Here is a 22,997-nt window from a genome sequence, read left to right as displayed (position 1 = left end):
TAACTCCAACACTAGAGGCTCTATCTCAAAAATGAAATAGCCACTTTGTGTGACTTCTTCTTCTATAGTCAACCTCCTGTTCACATGTGGTCAAGACTGCTCTAATCTGAGGTGAGCACATCTTTTTTATTTTTTTGACCTAAAAGGAAAAATAAATCACTTTAAATTTTCTTCAGTACAACTTTGTTAGGTATAGATGTTACAGATTATTATTTTACACAAAATAGAGGAGACATTAACGTGTCTTTTGATACTTCAGCTGATGTGCTATGTTGAGCTAACCCTGACATTTAGCCAAAATTAGCATAAATGTCAGTTTGGGGCAAGTTGTCTCATTAACTTTGGGGCAAGTCGTCACATGTGACAACTTGCCCCAGTACAAATAAATGCTCCAAAAAATTGTGATATTGTAATTCATTTGTATTTGTAATAAGGTTTTTGAAGAAAGGAAGGAGAGGCAGGAATTAAGGAAGGAAGGAAGAAAGTAAGATGGTTCGAAATTATCAGAAGAACAGAAGAACACCACCTGACATTATGTTAAAGGCAGTCAGGCAGGTAAAGATGCAGAACAAATCAATCACAAGTACAGCAAAGGATTTTGACATAAATTACCGCACTGCAATTACTGACAGCGGACTACCAACTCCAGAGGACATCCAGCCATATCCAAAAGCTGGCCGCCGAAAACCATCCAGCAAAGGAAGAAAACGACGCAAAGCAGCAATTCTAACCGACACGCCAGTGAAGCAGCAACTAGAAAAAGAAAAGAATAAGGCTGAATCTAGCAAAAAGCTGTTTCAAAAGAGAGGGACGCGAGGGGGGAAAACATCTGGACCTATGAAGAACAACGCAGCTAAAAGAAGAAAAATAATTCAAGAGTCATCATCAGATGATGAAGAGTGCTTCTGCCTTGTCTGTGTGGAGCCATTTTCAAACAGTCGTCCAAAAGAGACCTGGGTAAAATGCGTAAAATGCAACAAATGGGCCCATGATGCTTGCACCTCAGGCCAGGCAATTTATGTGTGCCAGAATTGTGACTATGAAGTTGAGTCTGATTAATCAGAAATAAGGCATCTGTTTTGTTCAGAGTATAAACATGTTAAGTAAAGCAAGTTATTTGCAGAATTCCATTCAGTTATGATGGATTTATGTGCAAGCCAGAGAACATTTGAGTTTAAAGTTCAAACTAAAGTTTTCTTTCTACTTAATGTTTTGATTAAAATGTGTATTGGATTGAAATAATTGTTTTTTTCCAAATTCTCTTGGCATAATTGTTCAAATTTCCAGTTTTGGTTTGAATTTAACAATTAAAATCAATAATCATAATTAAGTATTTGTGTTCATATTTTAAGATAATCTAGTGTGACAACTTACCTGCCGATGGGGCAAATTGTCACAAGTGCACATTCTCCTTTCAACAGTCTACAACTCCGTAATGAGATAAGATATGAAAATGTAATCAATACATCATATGTGCCCGAGACTTCCGTCTTTCATTTGGTGAAACATTTATTACGTTGTGATGTATGGTGCTCAGTAAAAGTTAGTCAGTGTGAAGAGTGTGACAACTTACCCCGCTCTCCCCTATTTCACATGATCCTCAGATAATGCACAGAGACTCTGGACTTTTACATACTGATGGTATGTACAGGATGTATGTACAGGACTATTCAGTCCTGTAGAAATGATATCTTTAAAATATTATTCTGTATGGCAAAATGCACTGTAAAAGAATTCCTGATTAAAGTTTTCAGATCAGCATTTAAATACAGAACTTTGACTTTACGCCAGGTTTTATTTAATGCCGTCAAAGAACTTTATTTCTGCAGCTGACAATCAAAGCTGTCATCAAAATGCTGCACCCCAATTTTAATAGTAAAAATAAAACTTATGAGAATGATTATCCCTTAAAGACAAATCAGCGTGATGAGGACTAATAATAATTTTAAAAGGAATCTTTGGGGATAACAGGCGGCGGGGTTTATGACCTGGGACTCTCCACCATCGGGTGTTAGAATTGAAGAAGCTCCTGGAGGTGAAACGTCTTCAAGAAACGTAAAGAAGTCCAGCCGCTTTTCTTTCCAAGCTCCTTAGTTTATGACCTACACTGCAGCCAGACACGAGGGGGCGGCAGCAACGCTTGGGTTCATTTACCTACCGCTGATCGACTCATCGGCGCTCGACTGCTCGTGCCTGGCGATGTGAGTCGCGGGAAATTAGAACTAAATCGATAGCTGCCAAATCGACCGTCAAAACAAACTTGTAGCCCGGTGTAGTCACTGAAGAGCTCACCTTATGAAATAGCATGAACTACAGTAAAAGGCAAGTTGCACATTTAATAAAGTATCGGTGTTTATCAATAGCGGTGTAAGCTTCGGCTGTTGGCTGCTAACGTTTATGTTTCGTGTGGGTTTTTCAGTTAAAGAAAAATCACGTTATTGTCAAGTGAGCTAAAGTTTTAGGGAAATCTATATGGCAAAGGTTACGTCTGCCAGCTGTGCTAGCGCCATAGAAGCCGTGTCATGGCTACATTTAAGTCTTAGTCGTGTGTTGCTGTGACCAGAGAGCAGCATGGAGACCACTGTGGGAGATATTCTGCACTGTGAGGAGCAGCTGAGATCTACGCTGCATTCTGATGATAAGGAGAAGGTAACCTGCATTTGTCCTCACACCTGAGCCACATAAAATGCTGCCATGACCTCTGAGATTAATGTTGTCTTTTCTCAGCTTCGTAGGAAGTTGGCTGAATTACAAAGGGAATATCTCAGGACAGCCCAGAGACTGCAGGTGAGTGTCTTTCATTGTGCTATAAAAAGAAAAATGTAAAGAGCATTTTTGTCTCATATATATATATATATGCATACATCTGCAAACAGCGTGCCGAGCGCTTGGAGGCAGTACAGAAACATGTGAGGAGCAGGATCGCTGAACAAAACCACCTGGAGCAAAGAGACACGGAGGCTGCATCAAATCTCCGTCTCAATCCTTCTTCATTGATACTGAACCGCAGCGGTGACACAGCTCAGGGCTTAACTCAGAGCCAGAGACACACTGAAGGTAACACTTGATCATGGGACATTTGCTTTGTCATATGGATGAGACTACACTGTTATTACTGTCAGAGGCACAGCGTGTTTGGCCTGTAATAAAAGCAGAAAGTGAAATTCACAAATCATCTGATTTTTTGCCAGGTCCAGCTGAATCTGACAACTCAAGGAGAAACCAGGTGATCAAGTTCTCACTTCCATCTGATGCTTGCCCGCAAACGCCAGATCTCAGCCATGCTGAACCTACAGGTTATAGAACAGGTTCTTCCCTGCGCCTCAGGTCACGACGCAGCCGCCTACGCTGGGAAAGTAGGAGCACAGAGAACAATGAAAAGGGACAGGAGCAGGGTGAGGGGATGGAAAGTGCCAAAAGAGCAGGAGAGGAGGAGAAACTCACATCAGATGAAGCAGATGCTATAAATGAAAGTGAAGAGCTTTTTTCTGGTACAGATTCTGAGTCTCCCTCTCTGCTGCTTACACACTGGAGCACACATGGATATACTGAATCAGGGGATATTCAGGGAAAAGACATCCCTAGATCCCAAGAACAAAAGGAAAAATATGCTGAGGAAAAAGGTGAAGGGGAGAAAGAACCTGAGTCATTGTTGCTCACAACACAAACTGAAAACAAGGGGCAGGATGACACACAAAACAAACCGAGAAAAGAAGGGGCGAGAGGAGAGGATGGTGGAAATAGTAGAGGACGGAATGAAGAGAACATTAGTAAAGACACTGAACAAAATGTAGGGGACAAAACAGAAAGTAAAAAAAGGCATGATTATAGTGTGGAAGTAAAAGAGGAAAAGAATGAGTTGACTGGAGGTGGAAAAAGTGGGAGCCTTATGGACTCCTGTACATTAGTGGAGGGACTACTTTTCCCAGTGGAATACTACGTTCGAACCACAAGACGGATGACATTTTCACAGAGCCAGCCTGACATGCAGGCTGTAATAGAGTCCCAGCTGAGCAGGGGACGACATCGCAGGAGTCGAGGTCGTGCCAAAGGACAGAACAGGAGCACACAGAGCAGCGACCTTTCACAGCCGCACACTCAGACAGATTTCTTCTCTCTAACAACTGCATCTGGGGACCCTAACAAACCATCACAGGCTGTTGCATCTGTGTGTGCATCTGCTGAACACAGCCAGAACTCTGGTAAGATTTCAGCTTGTCAGATGGACTCTAGTTTTTCTCCCACGTCTGCTCGTCCAGCACGAGGCCGGAAGAGGAAGAGAGGCACGGGGAGAGGGAGATCTCAGACCGGACGAGCCTCTAGTTTGAACACACATCAGTCACCAGGTGAGCAAATCTCAGATGATCCCCAACCTACAGACATTCCAGTCTCTTCCTGTCAGTCTCTCCAAGAAGCTGATGGACCAGAGCCATGCCCAATCCCAGGAGAAACCGACCTAGCAACAAATGAACCACAGCACGTGCCCACACACATCACTGATCCTCCGCTTACTTCTGGAGATAATAGAGCTTCTTCCAGCTCTGCCTCTGGACATCCAGAGGAGGTCTATGAAATCTTTATGAAGAGGAACAACAAGGCTTACAGATCCCCACACATGAACCAAAGTAAGACTTGTATGAGTATGAATCAAATAGAGCCCAGCGTATATTTCGGGTAATATCAGATATTTGCTGATAGATCTGTATCTGCATTTATAATGGCTGATAAATTCAAATTTTAAGAAAGACATGAAATAACTTGTTAGGAGGGCACTCTCCAAGGTCCCAACAACCAGCTAATCTGAGCAGAGTCGGCAGTAAATGAATAATCTCTGATTTGTTGTCCCAGTGAAACAAGTGAACTTTTTAACAGCATTATTACATTACCTCAGTAAGGACTCGTAAATAACCACATACAACAAACGTTAGAATAATCTGTTTTTCATGTGTCTGAAAGAAAGAAATATTGGCTCATATATTGCATGTTTAAATGACAATTGTCTATCGTTATTGGTCATATATTTGTTGGGCTCTGGTATCAGTCTTTGTCTATGTGTCTGTGCATCATTATAAAAATACCCTGAGACCTATGTTCACTCTATAAAGTGAATTGTGACGAAAGGGTGAGCGCAAGATCTATTTACACCCATTTCTAAAACAACCTTCCTCCTTAAGGTTATGTTCATGTCTATGTGCTTTATCTGACACATATTCCACGCGTTCAGATTATAAAAACATCACAGAAATTGGAGAGACTCATCTCAAAGACTTTTGGATTCATTTGACTGTTGTGGCCAAAGAGACAGCGTTAAAAACATTATTTGCGTTGCACATTTTGATACAGCACAATGTTTCGATGCAGTTATGTAGTGGTATAAAGCAATGAGTGCCTCTGCAGTGTAGTGGTTAGCACATTTGCCTTACATGCAAAACATTCTTGGTTTAAGACTGGGAGGAGATGGTTTAAAATCTGGGCCAAATCAAGCGTGCATCCATCTGCTGTGCAGTCCCTTGGGAAATAAGAGATCAGCAGAAATTCCCAAACATGTTGCTGAGACCCACTTGAATGCACAGTTTGCTGCAATATACAGCCGCAATTTTTAATTCAGTGTGTCACACTTTGCATGCACTCTTTTAATTTTTTCCATAATAACCCTTCAAAAAGAACCTTCTGTCTTCAGCGTGAATCCTAACCCTCAGTGCACAGTTGCCATATGGTGGTGATTAAAGGGGTAGAAATGCCAAAGAAATGACAGCATTAGGTTAATTATAAGAATGGAAACTGGAAACTTTTGTTGTGTGAAGGAAACCACAGCCAATGCAGAGAACTGCACTTCTTCTTTTGATACAAGAAGTGCATCTAAGATGACACAGAGGCTATTTTGTGAGGAGATGAATGTAGATGTGCACTGAAAGTCTGGCTTGGTGTCTGGTGTCAGTTTAACTGTTTTAAAGTTCCCTGAACAGACCTACTGACATGATGACTGACAGGTTGTTCCTTCAGTCAGGTCATCACCCAGTATATACATAACAAGTTCTATATACAGTGACGAGCATGTTTTTGACTGAAGCTTTTATTTTCCACTTTGTGTTCTTCAGGTACATCGAGCTGGCGATCTCTCCTCTTGCCCTCCTTGTCACCGGCTCAAACGTCTCTGCTTCGTCTTCCCTCTCTGTTGTCTGGCCCGCTGATGAACTTGGACACCCACCAAGATTTTCATCTCCCAGATGACCAGTTTGCCTCCCTGAAGCTCCTCAAGCTTCGCCAAGTCACTGGAGAATCTGCAGTTGAACCTTTCTCATCCCCATCTTACAACACACGCAGCAGCTGGCGCCGCTTTGACTTTCGATGCACCGGCGCTGATGCAGCGACGCCTCTTCCTCTCCCGCTAAGCCTCACACCCACAATTGCAAGTTCACCAGGTCATAATGCAGAACAGCTGGCTGCTACCCAGTCCATACACATCCAGAGTGTATCAGAAGAACACAGGCTTACAGATAAAGTGATGAAGCACTCCTTCACTGAAGAGCAGCAGAGCTTGGCAGAGACTCACTCTAGCCCAACAGAGCCAGTGGGGCAAAAGTGTGCTAATGTCTGTAAGGAAACTGTGATTGTGAACTCTCATATTGAACTTCAGACTCTCATGAACTCTGCAGACAGACCAGTCTGCACAGAGAATGATGATGTCATCAATCACCCAGAAAAACTTAAATTACCTGAAAAACACACATATTGTGGTGTGGTCCATGCTTCAGAGGATCTGAGGTGTATAAATCACAGTGAAGAAGATAAAGTTACCACTGAGCTGGTTTCCTTTGAGTCACCTGTAGAGGAACTCTCCTCCAGCAGCTGCGCTGATAAACAAGCATGTAATGAAACAAACCCTCCAGGAGAACCTCTGAAGACTCCAAACAGACTTCCTGAAAATCAGACCAAATCTTCACACGGTGTCATCTCTCAGCTCATGTTGAGTTCCCCTCTGGCTTCAGCACCCTCCCTCTTTATAACCCCACACCTGCCTTCATCCACCCTAAGTACCAGCCCAAAACTACCCTCCCTAGGTCTCACCCCCCACCCTGTCACCTGCAGCCTCCCTCTGACCTCCTCCCCCTCTGCCCCTTGTCTCAACCTGCCTCCACCATACAGCCCTTCCAGACATGTTCTCTCTCCTCCACCCCTGTCTCCCTGTCCCTCCATCACTTACCTCCCTCCTAGCCCCTCTGCTCTCTCTCCATCTGGAGAGATCCACCATTTATCTAAGCCACCAGTTAGGGCCAATCAGCATCACACAGTTGAACTCACTTCTCCCCCGAGTCCCTCCGGCCATCAGCTGGAGGACTCAGCTGGGCAGTTGGACCTGAGAACAGAGGAAACGAAAGAAGAACTTGTAATTAGACACATGCACACATTGAGGGTAAAAAAACTGTTTTATCTGTTGCTGTATAGTTAAAGATTATTATTTAGCTTAAATATAATTTAAGGGTGTGTGCATCTAAAGCATCCGTGACATTGTTCTTGAGTGAGTTACAGTTTTTTGTGTGTGTTCAGGCTGCAGCAGGAGGCATTCTGGTAGATGCTTGCTGTTTTCCTGGATCCTCAGACACTTTGTGTGTAGCAGCAGCAGGAAAGTGGGCAGTGTGCCTTTGGAGTCAAGCTTCAGCATCCGAATGGAAATTAATACACACCTGGACCTTTAGTGAGGTGAGTTTCTTATGGGCCTGCATATCAGAATGACTCTGTGGAAGTTTGAACATTAGCTAGAACTACTTTTTCTTTTTTACTGTTCCACTGATTAACACCTGGTTTCAGTAATCTGCCAGGAGCCCTAGCTATACAATATAAATACATAGTTAAAGATGAGCGTAAAGAATCCACGTATTAGAATAAGTTTCATCTTTGTTGTAGCTCAGTGTTATTGCACAAACAATATAAATTATACATAAATGTGATTAGTAAACTGCAGTTTGAATGTTTGGGAGATGCATAAAATCACATGGCAGTAATTGGTGTTTATTTGCAGCCAGTGATCAGTGTGTTTCATGTCCCGGATGCTGCTGGGCTGATCTGTGTGACTCTGGGTCAGCTGGAAATCAGAGAAGTGAGGTGAATACTAAACCGTAAATGATTATCTCTACCATGTACTGTCATGTAAAAACTAAGTACACCCCTCCTGCTTCCATAGGTATTAAGAGGGTAAGGACCAGCCAGGTGCTACTGATTAACTGCACTTGATTAACTGATCATCGACAAATCAAATTCTACAGGCCTCGATTAAAATGTTGCAGTTCATGACATTACAATTAGAAAAATACAGAAAATGAGTGGTTTGTTTGGAAGGTTTGCCAATAGAAAGGCTCTCAACAAAAGTGGAGATGTTTGGCAACAATACAGCAACATATTTGGAGAAACCCAAACACAGCACATCAGCACAAACAGCTCATACCAGCTGTAAAGCACGGGTGATGATTCTGACTTGCTTTGCAGTCACAGGACCAGTGTACCTTGCAGTCGTTGAGTTGATTAAAGTATTTAAGAATCAAATGTGAGGGAATCTGTCTGACACCTAAAGCGTGTCCCAAATTGGTTTTAACAGCAGGACAATGATTCCAAGTCTAGCAGCAAATCTATAACACAATATCTGAAAAAGAAAAGGATTCAGGTGCAACGATGCCGTCAAAGTCCAGACCTCAGCTTCAACCAAATGCTGGGGCAGGACCTTAAGAGAGCTGTGCTTGCAGACCTAAATGAACTGAAGCAACACTGTAAAAAAGAGTGGACCAAAATCCCTCCACAACGATGTGAGAGACTGACAAAATCATACAGGAAACCATTATTTCAATTTATTCCTGCTAAAGGCGGTTCTACAAGCTGCTGAATCACGGGGTGTGTTTTTGCTTCGCCTGTGCAAATGAGCAGTTTTCATTAAGTTCAGTATAGTTTGTAAAATATTTGTATGTTGTCTGTGTGCACAGAGTGCTGTCATGCTCCAGCCTCATGCAAATATTGCTCTGTGAGGGGATTCTTCAGGCAGTGATTGGTGTGTCCCGGTCCAGAGTGGTGACCACCTCCCACTCAGCCACAGGTTCCACTCTGCAGGTGTTTACGCTGTCAGACTACAGGTAACACATCACAGTTTTCCTCTCCGCTGTCGCCTTTCATTGTGTCGATGTCACAGACTACATCTGCATTTGGGGTCCGAAGCTTACATAGAGTTGTCACGATTCGTGTCTCACTTCTCTTTTTTTCTTTTTCTTTTTCTCTCAGCTCACCAAGCTCTCAGACTCTGGTATCTCCAGGTGTTTGCGTGGGAGCGCTTGCACCAGTTGACGGACTTCCTGATGCTCTCATTGGTACAGATGAGGGCGGACACCTTTTTGTCTGGTAAACATAAATGTGATGATAAAAAGTCTAATTTAAAGATCAAGACTGCTGAATTCTGTTTCGGGTTTCTCTTTGGCTCTTCATTCGTTTCTGATGTTGTTAGAATCAGTTATTCAAACAGAGCTAATGACATCAGTAGGCTTGTGCTCCATCGGGACCACCTGACCAGTCAGTGTGTCAACTGACAACAGATGGGACAAGAGGAAGTTTAAAGACTCATCTGTTTGTTTCTGCTGCCCCCTACAGACAGAAAAAACAGCTTAAATAACACAAAACAAAACGTAATCCTCCTGTCGTTTTGTTTTTGATAGAAAGAAATGTGATTTCAGCAGCAGCTTCATCTTTACCTCGAAGCTGCTCCCGCTTACAGTTAAATTGTTTCTGTTTGTTGTAGGAATCTAAAGACTGGACAGCTGCTGTGCAGAGTCCTCTTTGGAGAGGGTTTTTCTCACACAGCCTGCCTCAGAGGATATTCCTCCTGTGTAAGTAAAAGCAGTAAAAACAAAAAAACCATGCCCCTGTAACGCTGTCATTCTTTACATGATATAAGTCCTTTGCGTGTTTGTGCACAGGGAGTGTTGTTTGTCCTGCTGCAGCATCAGTTTCTAAGCTCTTTAGAAGACGAAGAAAAAGAAGGAAAAATAAAAGATCCTAAGACTGCATTTTTCTCCTTGGTCGCCATTAACCCTCTAAGTGGAAAATCCATCCCCGCTACTCAGCTGTACCCACCGGAAACCTGGGCTGGCAGGTGAGATGAGGAATAGAAGACGAGGTTTGTGTTTCTGCGTCACTTTTCAAACACACTGGCATATTTACATCTGTCACTTTGCTCTACAGGCTGTGTGAAGCCGACGTCAGTGGCTCCGGCGTGGTGGGCCTGAGTCAGAACGGCTGCGCCTGTGTGTGGGAGCTCGGGCACCCGGGGGCTTCGAGGATGGTGTGGGCTCCAGAGAGTGAAGGCTGGCAGCTGGCTCGATGGGGGGGATTAAACACGCTGGTGACTGGACATCACAACGGAGACGTGACTTTATACTGCTACAGTCAGAACTCGCGCTGCTGCTAAAAACGGACTTTTAGACGACTTTTTAATCAAATATAAACATCTTTGTTTCAGTCTGCGTTGACATAAAGACATTGGGGGGTTTCAGCGTCATGGTGGGGCACGGACACGTTCCCTTCATTTGATTTGGTTACTGCTGTAAACTGTATTGCATTTCAGGAATTTACCTTCAGCTTGAGTAAATTTAACATAAAAATCCAAAAACATGAGCTTTCATGTACTGTAAACTGAGCATGTACCATAAACCAGTCGCTGCTGTACAAGCTTTCTAACACGTCACACCCTAGAGCTCCTTTTAGGTCACTGTAACGTCAGACTGGAAATGTGTGTTTTATTACTGCAGCTGTTTTTGACTTGTTTATGTATGTGTATGTTGTATTTGTTATATAGAAAAGAAATCTTACTAAAGTTGGTTTTAAGATTTACATTAAACATTTGTGAATTCTTTATTTTCTGTACATTTTATCTACTTTAAGCCACAACTGTGGCTCAAAACAACAGACCATGTTTTTAAAAAGTATGCAGCGTTGGAAATACGATTACTCGAGTATATTACTGAAATGGATCCTGTAGTAATAAAATTACTAAAGGCCAGAAGTTTACTTACACTCATCATGGACGTGAACGTCGGCTGTCCGTGTTAAACGTCCCCTAGAAAGATGACCAGATCCTTTTTGATAATCATCAGCAAGCTTTTGTCATAATTCTGTCCTGATATTTAATCGTAATTTTTGTCAGAATTGGTGGTGAATTTAAACAAGTTGATCGGGCATGAACCCGGCTTTAAATGTTTGTCGACAAATATTTAAAAGGGGGTTTGGGAACAAGATTTTAGAGGTTTGGTGTTAGCCTGCTTTATCCAATCCAAAACCAGTTTTGATGTGTCCTTTTAAATAATTATTAAAACAGTGAATATTTTTGAGTTTGAGGTGAAACTTAAGAATTTTAAGGCATTTTTCCATCCTCATAATTTCATCCACTTTCTTCAATGCACCAGTAGCACCGGCAGCAAAATAGTCCCAGAGCATGATGCTACCCCCACTGTGCCTGTCAGTTGGTACAGCTGATTACAGTGTTCTGTAGTTTTACTCCCCCAAACTCCTACTCTTGTCACTGTGACCAAATAGTTCAAGCTTTATCTTGTCTGACCATAAAACACGTGGGCTGTCCGTGAGTTCTTTGGACTTTATTTTGAAAAAATCCAAAATAAACTCAAGCTTGTGCACTCTTACTTTTTAAAAAGTCATAACAGATGTATGTTATGAAATGAAAGTTAGAGAAATCATTAAAAGCCCAAAATAACCGTGAGCTTACCAGGTATAAAAGCTATATAATTTAAATTTCATATTATATTATTTACCAGCTACAGGACAGTTAAAAAATAATGCAATACATCCGGTTTGGGGGGGGTTGTTTCAAATTCTTACCCCAAAATATACACTTTCCGGACACTTTAGCCCCTCCCCCTTCACCTTCAGGGCTGCTTTAATTAATCGTAGCAAAGATTACAAAAGGTGCAGGAAACATTCCTTGGAAATCGTGGCCCATGTTGCCATGATAGTATCACACAGATAGTGTAGATTTGTCCATGATGTGAATTTCACCACATCCCAAAAGTGCTCTATTTATAGATCTGGTGACTGTGGAAATGAGTGCAGTAAACTCATTGTCATCTTCAAAAAAGCAGCCAGAGAAGATTTGAACTTTGTGACATGGTGCATTATCCCACTGGAAGCAGCCATCAGAAGATGGGTACACTGTACTCATGATGGATGAACGTGCACAGCAACAATTTGCCTTCTAAATGTTGCAGCAGAAATCGAGACTCATCAGCCATGAAACATTTTTCCCATCTGTTGTCCAAATGTATTGGTTCTTAGCTGACAGGAGTGGCACATGTGGTGTAGTCTTCTGCTGCTGCAGTCCAAGATTCAATGTGTTGTGCTTTCAGAGATGCTCTTCTGCATATTTTTGTTTGTAACACCTTAGCGATGACTATGTGGCAAAATCCCAGCAGATCAGCAGTTTCTGAAATACCCCGAGCCGTCTGTCTGTCACCAACAACCATGGAACATTCAAAGTCACTTAAATTACCTTTCTTCCCTATGCTGATGCTCAGGTTTATGCCTAAATGAAGAGGTTTGCTGCTGGTGATTGGCTGAATAGATGTTTGCATTACCAAGAAGTAAAACAGATGTACCTAACAAAGGGGGAGGTGATTGTTTATTTCCCTTTATGTAATAATGCCACCACAATGTTTCTCCTTATAAATATTATTTAACTGTCTCTGTAGTTACTATTCAATAGTTCTCCCCTAATGAAATATTCAGTTTTTCATTTCCCCTGTAGATTGTTTTCCATTTCATCATTAATAGTTTACTGGACCATGGTCACATTTTTTTCTTTAAGCAAATCTTTACGAGCCACAGTCATAAAAATAGGTGAGTTCCCAGTCAGGTCGTTGGTGACCAGCAGGCAACAGTGGGGTTCAGTTATTAATGAGTTCGACCCTACCGCGTGGCCATTAATTGCTCATAAATTGCCCATAGGTGTGAATCTGAGTGTGAATGGTTGTTTGTCTCTGTGTAGCCCTGTGACCCTGATAAGCAGAAGAGAAATATATATATATATATATATATTTAATACAGTACTTTTGTTCCATACACCGCCACGGTATGTTGAAGCAATCAAGATGTGACTGAAGTTACTGATGTTTAGGAATTACTGACAATATTTTCAGATGCTCCATTTCCACAGACAGTAATAATTGCACAATTAAATAATAAGCGATATCGAAGTCACATGGGGTAGGATGCACTGGCCAGCTAAGCAACACCAAAGGCCTGAAAGAGACAAGTGAAGTGGATGATCACATGATCCTTTTTATGGTTCAAACCAGGGGTCTCAAACAGGGGCCAGAATGGGCCCAGTACAGACTCCAATCCACTGGATGGCTTTGGACAATGTGAAGGGCAACAGAAATTTTGGACTTTTAATTGCACTTCCATAGATTTTTTTTTTAGCTTTTTCTACTGATCAAGATTTCCCCCATAGCCATTCATACCAAACCACAGTAATTAAGTTCCAGATTTCTGTAATTTTACACATTTACTTCAGTTTAAGTCTCATCCTGACAGATTTATTTCAAATACTGCAGCAGCACTTCATTATAATGTAGAAAAAGACAATCTGTTAAAATAATACTTCAGCATTAAGGCATCTCTAGGATTAATGTGTAGTTAAAGTTCAGTACATTGACAGAAAGGACAGTTTCACTGGTCTGATGCAGATGAGATCAAAATGGGTTCTACATCAATGATTTAAAGCATCTCACCAAGTCAGAAAATGAAATTCAAGAGTGTTTAAGTGTGTAATATCAGAGGACACCTGCATTTATATTAAAGGGGGAAAAAGAGAAAGTAGCTTACCTCAACATGTGACCTGAGAAGGGGTGAATCCTGTGCTGGGTGCATGAAAACAGGATATCCGTCCACGATTTCAGTCATACCATGAGTAGAAGTTCAGCCAGTTCTCAGCTGGTGTGGTATTTATTTGTTTTTCCCCCAGTTAACCACCCTGACTTGTAATACTAATCTTTGTTGCTGACAAATATCCAGATTGTACACTACCCCCCCTGAAGACATGAAGTGCCTTGTACAAGAGAATCTTTATTTAAACACAGGTAAAATTAATCCATCTTTACAACATGTCTTCATATTCATCAGTATGTACATGTTTGTACAACTTGTTGAAAATGCCATCTAAAAATAGAATTATAAAAAGTAAAACTAACAGAGAAAGAATGTACATGATGCAGACGTATTAACATGGTCCATTTCTCTACACACGACACAGAAAAAACAAACTAGAGAAGCAGACCAGAGAAGCTTTCGTCCACCCACACAGCTGGCCCGAGTCTCAACCTCCCACCTCACAGTCTGTCCACTCAGCATCGAGTTTGAAAAGCAGGACTTTATGTACAAACAAAAGATGCAGAGGAAACCTCGGAGGACCGTTCCAACTTTAAGTTCAATGTAAACCAAGGGAACATTCACGTTTTCCCGTCTAGACTCATCTGAACACACACACAGTCTGTGCTGTCAGCGGGAACGCAAGCTTCACCGAGAAAGTTACAAGAACAAGAGAGTTTCTATAAACAGGAAGACAATTTTTTAAAAGCGAAAACAGCGGCTGAAAGATGGGAATTTTCCATGTACAACATATATAAGATGAATTGTCACAGTAGGTGTGAAAGTGTTGGCAATAAAAAAGGATTACAACATGACCCATAAAACAGATGAAGACTGAAAGTTCGAGCCCGTCCTGAACTCACGGAGAAGCAGCCGGTGATTAAAGACACTTGGGGACTAATGTGCGGCGGGAGTTGGCTTGCTGTCCAACAGTTTCTCCACCATGAGCTTGGCGTAACGAATGCGGCTCGCCAGCTCCTTACTGCAACCAAACTCCTCCAGAAGAGACAGCTTGTAGGTGCGGAAGTCTCGTTTCTCATCTATGTAGGTCACTGCAGCCATCAGCGGACACAGGATCAGCTTGGTGTGGTCCTGCCAGAGACAAAGTAACAAAAGCATGAATAAAGGATCTGTATATGCCATCACAAGACAGGTAAACCAGTTAAGGACCGTAGGAAGGTGGTGTGGCGTCCTACCTGGAAGAAATTGATCTGAACCGTGCCGTTAGTGAGGTGCAGCACAATGGCGCTTTTGGTTCTGAACCAGAGGGAAAGGTACGGCAGTCGTGCCAGCTCATCTCCTTCCCGACGTGCTATGTTTGCGCCAGCCTTCAGCAGGTGCTCGCTCATGTAATTGCGGAAGTATTTCAGCAATGTTATCTACAAAGAAGAGAGAAACACTGAGTTGAGTATGAAAACGAGGGCGGAGACCATTTAAAACCTCGTCTCATACACAAAACAAAAGGTCTAACTTCTTACCTTCTTGTTGAGAGTGGAAGGGAAAGAGCGCACGCTCATGTAGGATTCAGTTGCAGTCTTGTCGATGTACTGCAGGCTGTCTCCGTCAGCGTACATGATCAGACGGGTGTAGTCGTTAAACAGAACGCCAACGCTGTTGTCACACAGCTGATATCCTGAAATGAAGATGAGAAACTCTTGTTTGAAATATTCATAAACACAAAATGTACTTAGCACAACGCTCAATACTTAAAATAACCAAATAACCTGCATTTAGACCAAAGTGTAAGACGAGGCACCCTACTTGTTAGTTAAGCAACACCTCAGTCAATCTAAGGCCAATTCCTTACAACAACACTTGCTCTGTGGTTTCTTTTGAACTAGCAAACACGTCATCTGTGCTCCGAATTACAGTGAGCGTAATTCCTGCAATTGTTTGCAATAGATATTAACCGATGCATAAAGAGTATAAAAACTGGGACATAGATTCTGGGGTTCAAAAGTGAAGTTTAACCACAAGTCCCTTAAACATGTCTTCTATTTAATGACCACCAGGGGGCGAAAGCCCAAGGTTGCAAAAAGAAATCCAGTCGCATGGCAGTCAAATAAATCCATGTGAAAACCTGCAGCTTTGGCATCACACTAGCTCCACCCGTCTTATACCATCTGATCACTTTTGACTCCAAAATAAAGGAAATCTATATCTCTCTATATCTATATGCTCGCCCCAGCCCACCGATGGAGGCCAATGACTACCAATTTTCACAGTGAAAGTATAAATTCTCTTTAGGGTTCAATATTACACTATTAGTATTAGACAACTTCATAAATGAGCCAATATCACAGTTGTGTTTCCTTTGTTTTGGGGTTTTGTTCTGAACTAGGTGTTCAAGTGCAGATGGATGGATGTGGAGTCTAAGTGTAATACTTACCCAGTCCATATTTATCAGAGTAGTCCACCCATTTGCTGATCCAGAAGATGGGGATGCATGCAGGATCCTCTGCCTCCTCTGTTTATTAAAAGAATTTACATCTCTGTATGAAGCACTGACACGCAGATTATCCAGCTTAATGAAATATGCAGCACAGTCATAAAAAGACAGCACTCACCTTGGCGGACGAATGCCTTCTCAGAAGGCTTGGCAGCAATGATGCTGTTGAGCTGCTGCAGCATGTCTTTGAGGTGGTTCTCCGACGGTTCAACCTCCCTACACACAGATTACACCAGTCAAAACATCCAAATACATAAATGTGTCACAAAAAGCAAACCTGTACTTTATAAATATTTCCATTATTTCAAATTCAGTGGGACAAACATCTCACCGTGGTGCAGGCTCGTCCTTCATCTCCACCTTCTCTGTCCCTACTGGAAACACAAACCCGTATCATTAACATTCCTGCAAAAACTCAAATAATTCATCTCCAATATTTCAGCCTTGCTTTAAGCGTCTGAAGAGTTGGGGCTTCTTTCAACTCTCTTCCTGCTGGGAGGATTACCTTTGTTATTTATAGCTGTCAACGGGCGTCTCTGGCTGAGCTCGGTGGCTGTGGAAGGGGCAATAGAGAATCGCGGGGGCACTGTGAGACAAGTCGTGGGCAGGCGCAAGGGGATGTAGCCGGACGTGAAGAACTCGTCCGCTTGCAGCTCAGCAATGGTGGGTCTCTGGGTGGGATCGGCATGCAGCATCCTTTTGATGAGGGTGGTCGCTGCTGGGTTGATATGCTGCACGAAGACAATTGCCTTTAAGTTGATACGACTTAAACGAAAAAGCATCTTTGTATACAATTTTTTTTCTTTAAAAAAAAAAAAAGAGCATCGTGTTAAACCGCCTCACCCAGGGGATTGTGTAGTTGTTTTTCTTGATGCGGTTGTAGGTCTCCTTCAGACAGGAGGTCTCAAATGGAGGCTTGCCCACCAACAAAGTGTACCTAAGAATTCAGACAAGGAGGAGGTAAAAGTGACTGTGCAGATTTTTGTTTTTTAAACAACTTTTAACTTTCTAATACATCATTAGAAGTATGTCTTGGGAAAATATAAAACCATTAGGACTCATAAGGCTGCATTTTGTAAAAAGACAAAAAACCTATATTAAACAAGCAGATGTGCAAAGCTTGGCATTGGCATCAGAATGGACACTACAAGGTGTGAATGACTCAGTGGCCGTAACACCTCCGTTTCCAGGTGTGCTTGTGTATTCAGACTTACAATATACACCCAAGTGACCAGACATCCACTTCGTAGCTGTGGCCTTTCTTGCAGAGCACTTCAGGAGCTATGTAGTTAGGTGTTCCACACAAGGTCTTCTTCCGCTCACCATCAAACTCAATCTTTGTGGCAAGGCCAAAATCCCCTGTTTTAAAAGAAAAAAAGGGGGACATAACTGTAAAGAGGCACACTTGTGTGCAAAAGTTCATTCTTGAAGTATGAGAAATTACTGACGCAAGGACCTGGGTGTGCCTCATCCTTTTCTTCTAAAACCAGCAGGTTGCTGATATACCCAGTTGACATTTAGAGTCCCTGCCATCATGCTGAGTTGAGCAAATTACCTATCTTGACATCCATGTCGTCGTTGAGGAAGATGTTGCCCAGTTTCAGGTCTCTGTGGATCACTTTGTTGTTGTGCAGGTACTGGATACCCTTGAGCAGCTGAGTCATGTAGTATCGGGCCTCGGGCTCTGTGACAGCCTTACGACGCTTGTGCAGCTCCAGCAGGGACTGAATTGGAGAAGAAAATGATTTTAAACTGGGGCACTGAGACAGTAAAGCAGCAACAAATATCAAGTATATCGGATGGTTACCATGTAGTGTAGAAAGAAAGGATTTTAAAAAGTACTAATGCCATCAAAATACTGAGTTTAGGAATAGTGGCTCATTTGAATTATGTTCAGAGCTCCTGTGGTTTTAAACAGGCCAAGCTTCCTGCACTGTGACGGGAAGAGACCGCCAGGGTAACCGTTGGCCGTCCGCAGTTAACAGAAAGGACACTTTCTCTGCACTCACCCTTCTCCTGCAGATTTCCAGGACGACAAACACAAAATCATCGTCCTCGAAGAACCCGTGGAAGCCCACGACGTTGGGGTGGTTGAGGCTTTGGTGAATGGAGATTTCCGAAGTCATCTTCTCCCTCTGGTGCTGCTTCAGGATCAGCGATTTGGGCACGATCTTTCCGGCGAAAACCTGCTTTGTCTCCACGTCTGTGATTTCGTAGCATTTTGCAAAACCACCTTTTCCGAGGAATCTCCCCCTAGTGTATCGTCTCATGGTGCGTGGGTCGACCAGAACATCTGGGATTTCTTTTAGAGTGGCCGATTTTGGGTCGACGTGCGGCATCGGGTTCGCCGGCTTTGCAACACCAGCGCTCATTTTGGATTAAAGTGCTCTTAGCCGGGAGTAAAAAGAAACGTTTTAAAGCCCCTTTGCAATAGAGTTATTAATGATAAACCCCAAGGAAGAGAGTATTGTTAACCCTACCTTAACCGACGTTAGTTTGGCCTTGGAAGCTAGCGTGCTCCCTGCACTTCTGAATTTAAATCAAAACTAGCTATAATACGCTTTAGACGCGGTTGTTACTTAAACATTTCATTGACAATTAAAACACGGTGCAACTAGACTATAATTATTTTTTTAAAACGAAAATATTGAATAAAGTAATCGCCAGAGTTGTCCGCCGATGGCTGCAGCGTTAACCCGTCCTGCCTTTTGACAACAGTTTCTGCTACAAGTTTAAAATGCTGCCTCGGTCGTTACGGTGCTCTCTGATTGGTCCGCTCGATTTGAATTCTAAGGTATTGCAGCAAAGCATCGTGGGAGATTCAGGCAAAAATAGCCAATCACTAAACGAGTATGTCACATTCCGCAGTGTTATTGGCTGAATCCCTGTTGTTGGTTTCTCCTTGTTTTCTCTAAGCGAGTACTGATGGGAAATGTAGTCGGGGTGGGCTTTAATCGTGACATACATCCGTTTTTTTCCCTTTCTTCTTTTTTTTTTTTACCCAAGTAGATAACGTGGATTTAATGGTCATTTGATTTTTTTTTCTTTTTCTTCTTCTTTTTTTAACTAAAAGCCCGGAATAAATAGTCGTCATCGTGGATTGTTGTAACCGATTTAGTTTAGTCGAGGCAGCAGTCTATAGGCTAATTTATATGAGACTACTCACTGCAATAACCTTTGCTTATTTATAAGCTGACCTCACTAGTTTTCGATAAGTATTGTTTCGTTATTACTCGTGTAATACTACTTTTCGTAATTATCAGTCGTGAGGCTGGCCAGTTTAATTAACTCTAAAGCATAACCAGCTACAACATGTAGACTGTACATTCATGTAAAACACACAACCTATTGTTATTACTGTTTTTAGCCAGTAGGGGGCACTGTCACTCCTATAACTTCCCGAATGCAATATAAAGCTATAACTTCATAGGGTCCCAATATTAACATATGTTGATATCACTACCATAACAAATTGCTGTTGTTGAAGGCTGTAGTTATACAGTGAACCAAAGGACTGAATTTCTTTGAATGGACTGTTCAAAAAGTGTCACCATATTTCCATTAAAACCTTTTCTGGATCAAGTATGATCGAGTGTTAGTCAGTGCAATGTCTGTGTTTCATTAGTTTCATTAAAAACTTTTGTGTACATTCAGGATATATTATAGTTCCACACAATAATTGATGGGATTGTCATTGCAACACCAACTAGACTTAACTTCAGGCGGAGCATTCATGAAAAAGGTTATGTAAATAATTTTTCACTGGAAGTGTAACTATGGAAAGAAGAATGATTAAGAATTGCGTGGAGTGGAAACAAAATTTGTGGCAAACATGGTCCACCTTGAAAGTCATGATAAACCAACCACCCAGGCCTTTGCTTCACCCCAGTCTTGACTCCATGGCTACAGCCTTGCTCTGCGTCATTGCCTTTAATGCCTTTTACTTCTAGCCTGCTGCTTCTACAATTGCCACTAATGCTAGTTCTGGTAAATGACAATTATTATCACACTCAATAAATAAAAATAAGAAAAACTGTATGTTGGCTTTACAAAAACCTTAATTGCTACGAAAGCTGATACACTTTATATATAGTGCTGTAATATTCTCTGAACCCTCCACCCCTGAGGTGCACTGGTGGATCATTCATGCTGTGTGTGTGTGTGTGTGTGTGTGTGTGTGTGTGTGTGTGTGTGTGTGTGTGTGTGTGTGTGTGTGTGTGTGTGTGTGTGTGTGTGTGTGTGTGTGGTTACTGTAAATCTATGCTAAGCTGTCATGAGTGTTCATCTCAGGCCTGATGAAACATTTCTGTTGTGATGGAAATAGTCTCTAGCATCACAGCCTCCGTCCATAGTGCACTCAGTTGTTTCTCAAGAATGAAAATAATGGGATTCATCTTCATCCAAGACAAACACACATGGCATGTGTGTTTGTCTTGTGATTTCTCTTAATCACATCATTGTCACCCATCTGTTTATATGTATTTTGAATCATTGTGCTTTTATTTATTCTGTATTTTTATCATCTTGTTTCATAAGATGTGTATATTGGTTTTCTTTTTTATTGATCTGTTCCTTATCTAAATGACTGAGAAGCCTGTCCAAGAGCACAGGTGTTCTTTTATTCTTGCCACGTGCAGCTGACAAATAAAGTAATTCAAACTTTAATTTTCATGTTGTTCACTCTTCTTGGTAAAAGATAAACAAAAGCTTTTAATCCAACAGTGTGACATTTTTGATGTGTAATGATGCAGATTCATCCTTGTCAGGAGCCTCTGTTCTTTAGCCCTTGTGTGCTGCATGAGCCTCTGCTCCTCATTCATATTAATGCTTTTGTGGCAGACACGATTTTTTTTTTAGAAAGTTTCCAGAAAGAGCCAGGCTGCCTTCACAAGATCATTTATCCATTAATTTATTCATTCACTTATTTATTGACAAAAAAGAAGTTTATAAATGTTCTAAGTGGGGACCTCACAAAAGTGCTTTTTCTCATAAAAGCTCTCTGGGCTCTATCACTGAAAAAAAAAGGCCATGTTGGATTTACTTGATTCAATAGTGGACATTGGTTGCACACAAATGTTTTGCTTTGGCAGAAACTTAAACAACTGAGTTAAATCAACTTTTTCATAATCAATAAACATCGGCATTTTGTGTTCATAAAACGCGATTGAAACATGTTCAGATGAAGTAAGTTGAGCTCTTGGAATATTTTAATCCTTCAGTTTTGTCATTTTATTTCAACACTATTCAATAACTTTTATCCCAATACTATTGGTCACTTAAATACTACATGCTGTCTTCATATTACATAATGTTCAACAACGGGCAGGGATAGCTCAGTAGGTAGAGTGGTGGCCCCATGATCGGAAGGTCGGGGGTTCGACTCCACTGAGCAAGGTACCATCCCTACACACTGCTCCCCGGGCGCTGCACTGGTGGCTGCCCACTGCTTCACTGGGTGAATGGGTTAAATGCAGAGGAACTATTTCCCTATGGGGACTAACACGCACACTTTACTTTTTACAAGGTCTAGATCCTGGTTACCATAAAAATTGAATAGGTCTTCAACAACTACCATCCTTCTATCTTTATCCTGGTTGCAGGGGGGTTGGGAAATAACCCTGAAGTGATAGGTTACAAGGCAGGGTACACCCTGGACAGCTGACTAGTCTATCACATAGAAACAAACAACCATTTACACTTACATTCACAGGTAATTTAGAATCACCAGTTAACCCTAACTCTAACAACTGCATGACTTTTAACTGCGGGAGGAAACCAGAATACCCAGAGAGAAACCTGCAAACTAGCCAGAATGTGGGTTTGAACACAGGACCTTCTTACTGTGAAGCAACAGCACTAACCACCATGCCAACAACCCAGCAAATGTAGGAAAGCTATGATTTCCTGTATTTGATGCAGAATTTTTTTGTTTTTGTAATAATCCACAATAAATAGCAATAGCATGCACGTGGTGTGTGTGTAGTTGTCTGCCTCTTACAACTCCAGTGATTTTCCTGCAGTTTGAAATCTTGTGCGATCTTGTGAATTCCATGAGTTCAGCAACTAAGCACTCTTACTAGATTGTATCATGTAATGTCAACAAGAACAAATTAAGTTGTTGAATTTCGTACAGATTCTTCATGATTTAATTACGTTCATATAGAAACATGAAATTATTGTGTTTAAATTACAAGTTGGACTTTTTTAATGTAACAACCACCCAATTTACTTTTTTTGGTATACTAAAAAACAGTAGAGGTGGCTGCTCGACTTGACTGAGATGGATGCCTTCCTGAAACCACGATCTAAAGAGCGCGAGTCTGAAACCCGTGCAGTGTCGCGGGATTTAACATTGATATATTATTGACTTACTTCACTTGAACATGATATGAACAATTTAATCTAGCCTCTCTGCATATCATGTAGTTTCTACACTATGCAGTTAAAGTTAACTTTAAAGCATGAGGCACTTGTGTTAAATACACGCAAGATGCTTATGTAAATCCAGGAGCTGGCCAATCCCTTTTTTTCAGTGTACTCTATTGTTTCAACACTCATCCGGGAGCGGGACTGTAGCAGTCTACTGGCAAGAGAGGTGCTGAAAGGAGGAAAAAGAGGAGACCACCAAACAGACAAA

The 22,997-nt window shown here is 41.7% G+C and overlaps 2 protein-coding genes across 7 annotated transcripts; one reads left to right on the top strand and one right to left on the bottom strand.

The window, feature by feature from the left end:
* The first annotated feature begins 545 nt into the window (after positions 1-545).
* Positions 546-10,880, top strand: palb2 (partner and localizer of BRCA2). 5 transcript variants are annotated; one of them, XM_004569009.3, is made up of 13 exons: positions 546-2,322; positions 2,564-2,649; positions 2,728-2,787; positions 2,877-3,057; positions 3,192-4,625; positions 6,099-7,414; positions 7,549-7,701; positions 8,021-8,103; positions 8,973-9,119; positions 9,265-9,381; positions 9,776-9,863; positions 9,954-10,129; positions 10,219-10,880. In XM_004569009.3, exons 2-13 carry the CDS (start codon positions 2,572-2,574, stop codon positions 10,442-10,444), a joined length of 4,059 nt encoding a protein of 1,352 aa, XP_004569066.3. In that variant the 5' UTR covers positions 546-2,322; positions 2,564-2,571; the 3' UTR covers positions 10,445-10,880. The 5 variants fall into 5 exon arrangements, with proteins under 5 accessions (XP_004569066.3, XP_076740834.1, XP_004569065.3 ...); XM_076884719.1 differs by having other exon boundaries at positions 546-2,649; positions 3,192-4,346; XM_004569008.3 differs by having other exon boundaries at positions 546-2,649.
* A 3,209-nt stretch (positions 10,881-14,089) lies between these two features.
* On the bottom strand, positions 14,090-19,129 carry plk1 (polo-like kinase 1 (Drosophila)). 2 transcript variants are annotated; one of them, XM_012924066.3, is made up of 12 exons: positions 18,841-19,129; positions 18,370-18,748; positions 17,916-18,084; positions 17,575-17,719; positions 17,204-17,297; positions 16,866-17,091; positions 16,692-16,734; positions 16,479-16,576; positions 16,301-16,378; positions 15,390-15,544; positions 15,108-15,290; positions 14,090-15,003 (listed from the first exon to the last, which is right to left on the bottom strand). In XM_012924066.3, the coding sequence occupies exons 2-12, from the start codon at positions 18,730-18,732 to the stop codon at positions 14,809-14,811; spliced, it is 1,749 nt and encodes a 582-aa protein (XP_012779520.1). In that variant the 5' UTR covers positions 18,733-18,748; positions 18,841-19,129; the 3' UTR covers positions 14,090-14,808. The 2 variants fall into 2 exon arrangements, with proteins under 2 accessions (XP_012779520.1, XP_004569070.1); XM_004569013.3 differs by having other exon boundaries at positions 18,370-19,129.
* Between the last annotated feature and the right edge of the window lie 3,868 nt (positions 19,130-22,997).

The sequence above is a fragment of the Maylandia zebra genome, linkage group LG6 (genome assembly GCF_041146795.1).
Source record: "Maylandia zebra isolate NMK-2024a linkage group LG6, Mzebra_GT3a, whole genome shotgun sequence".
In the NCBI taxonomy this organism is placed as follows: Eukaryota; Metazoa; Chordata; class Actinopteri; order Cichliformes; family Cichlidae; genus Maylandia; species Maylandia zebra.
Note: the sequence above shows the minus strand (reverse complement) of the source record. Positions and strands in the feature narration are given on the sequence as shown.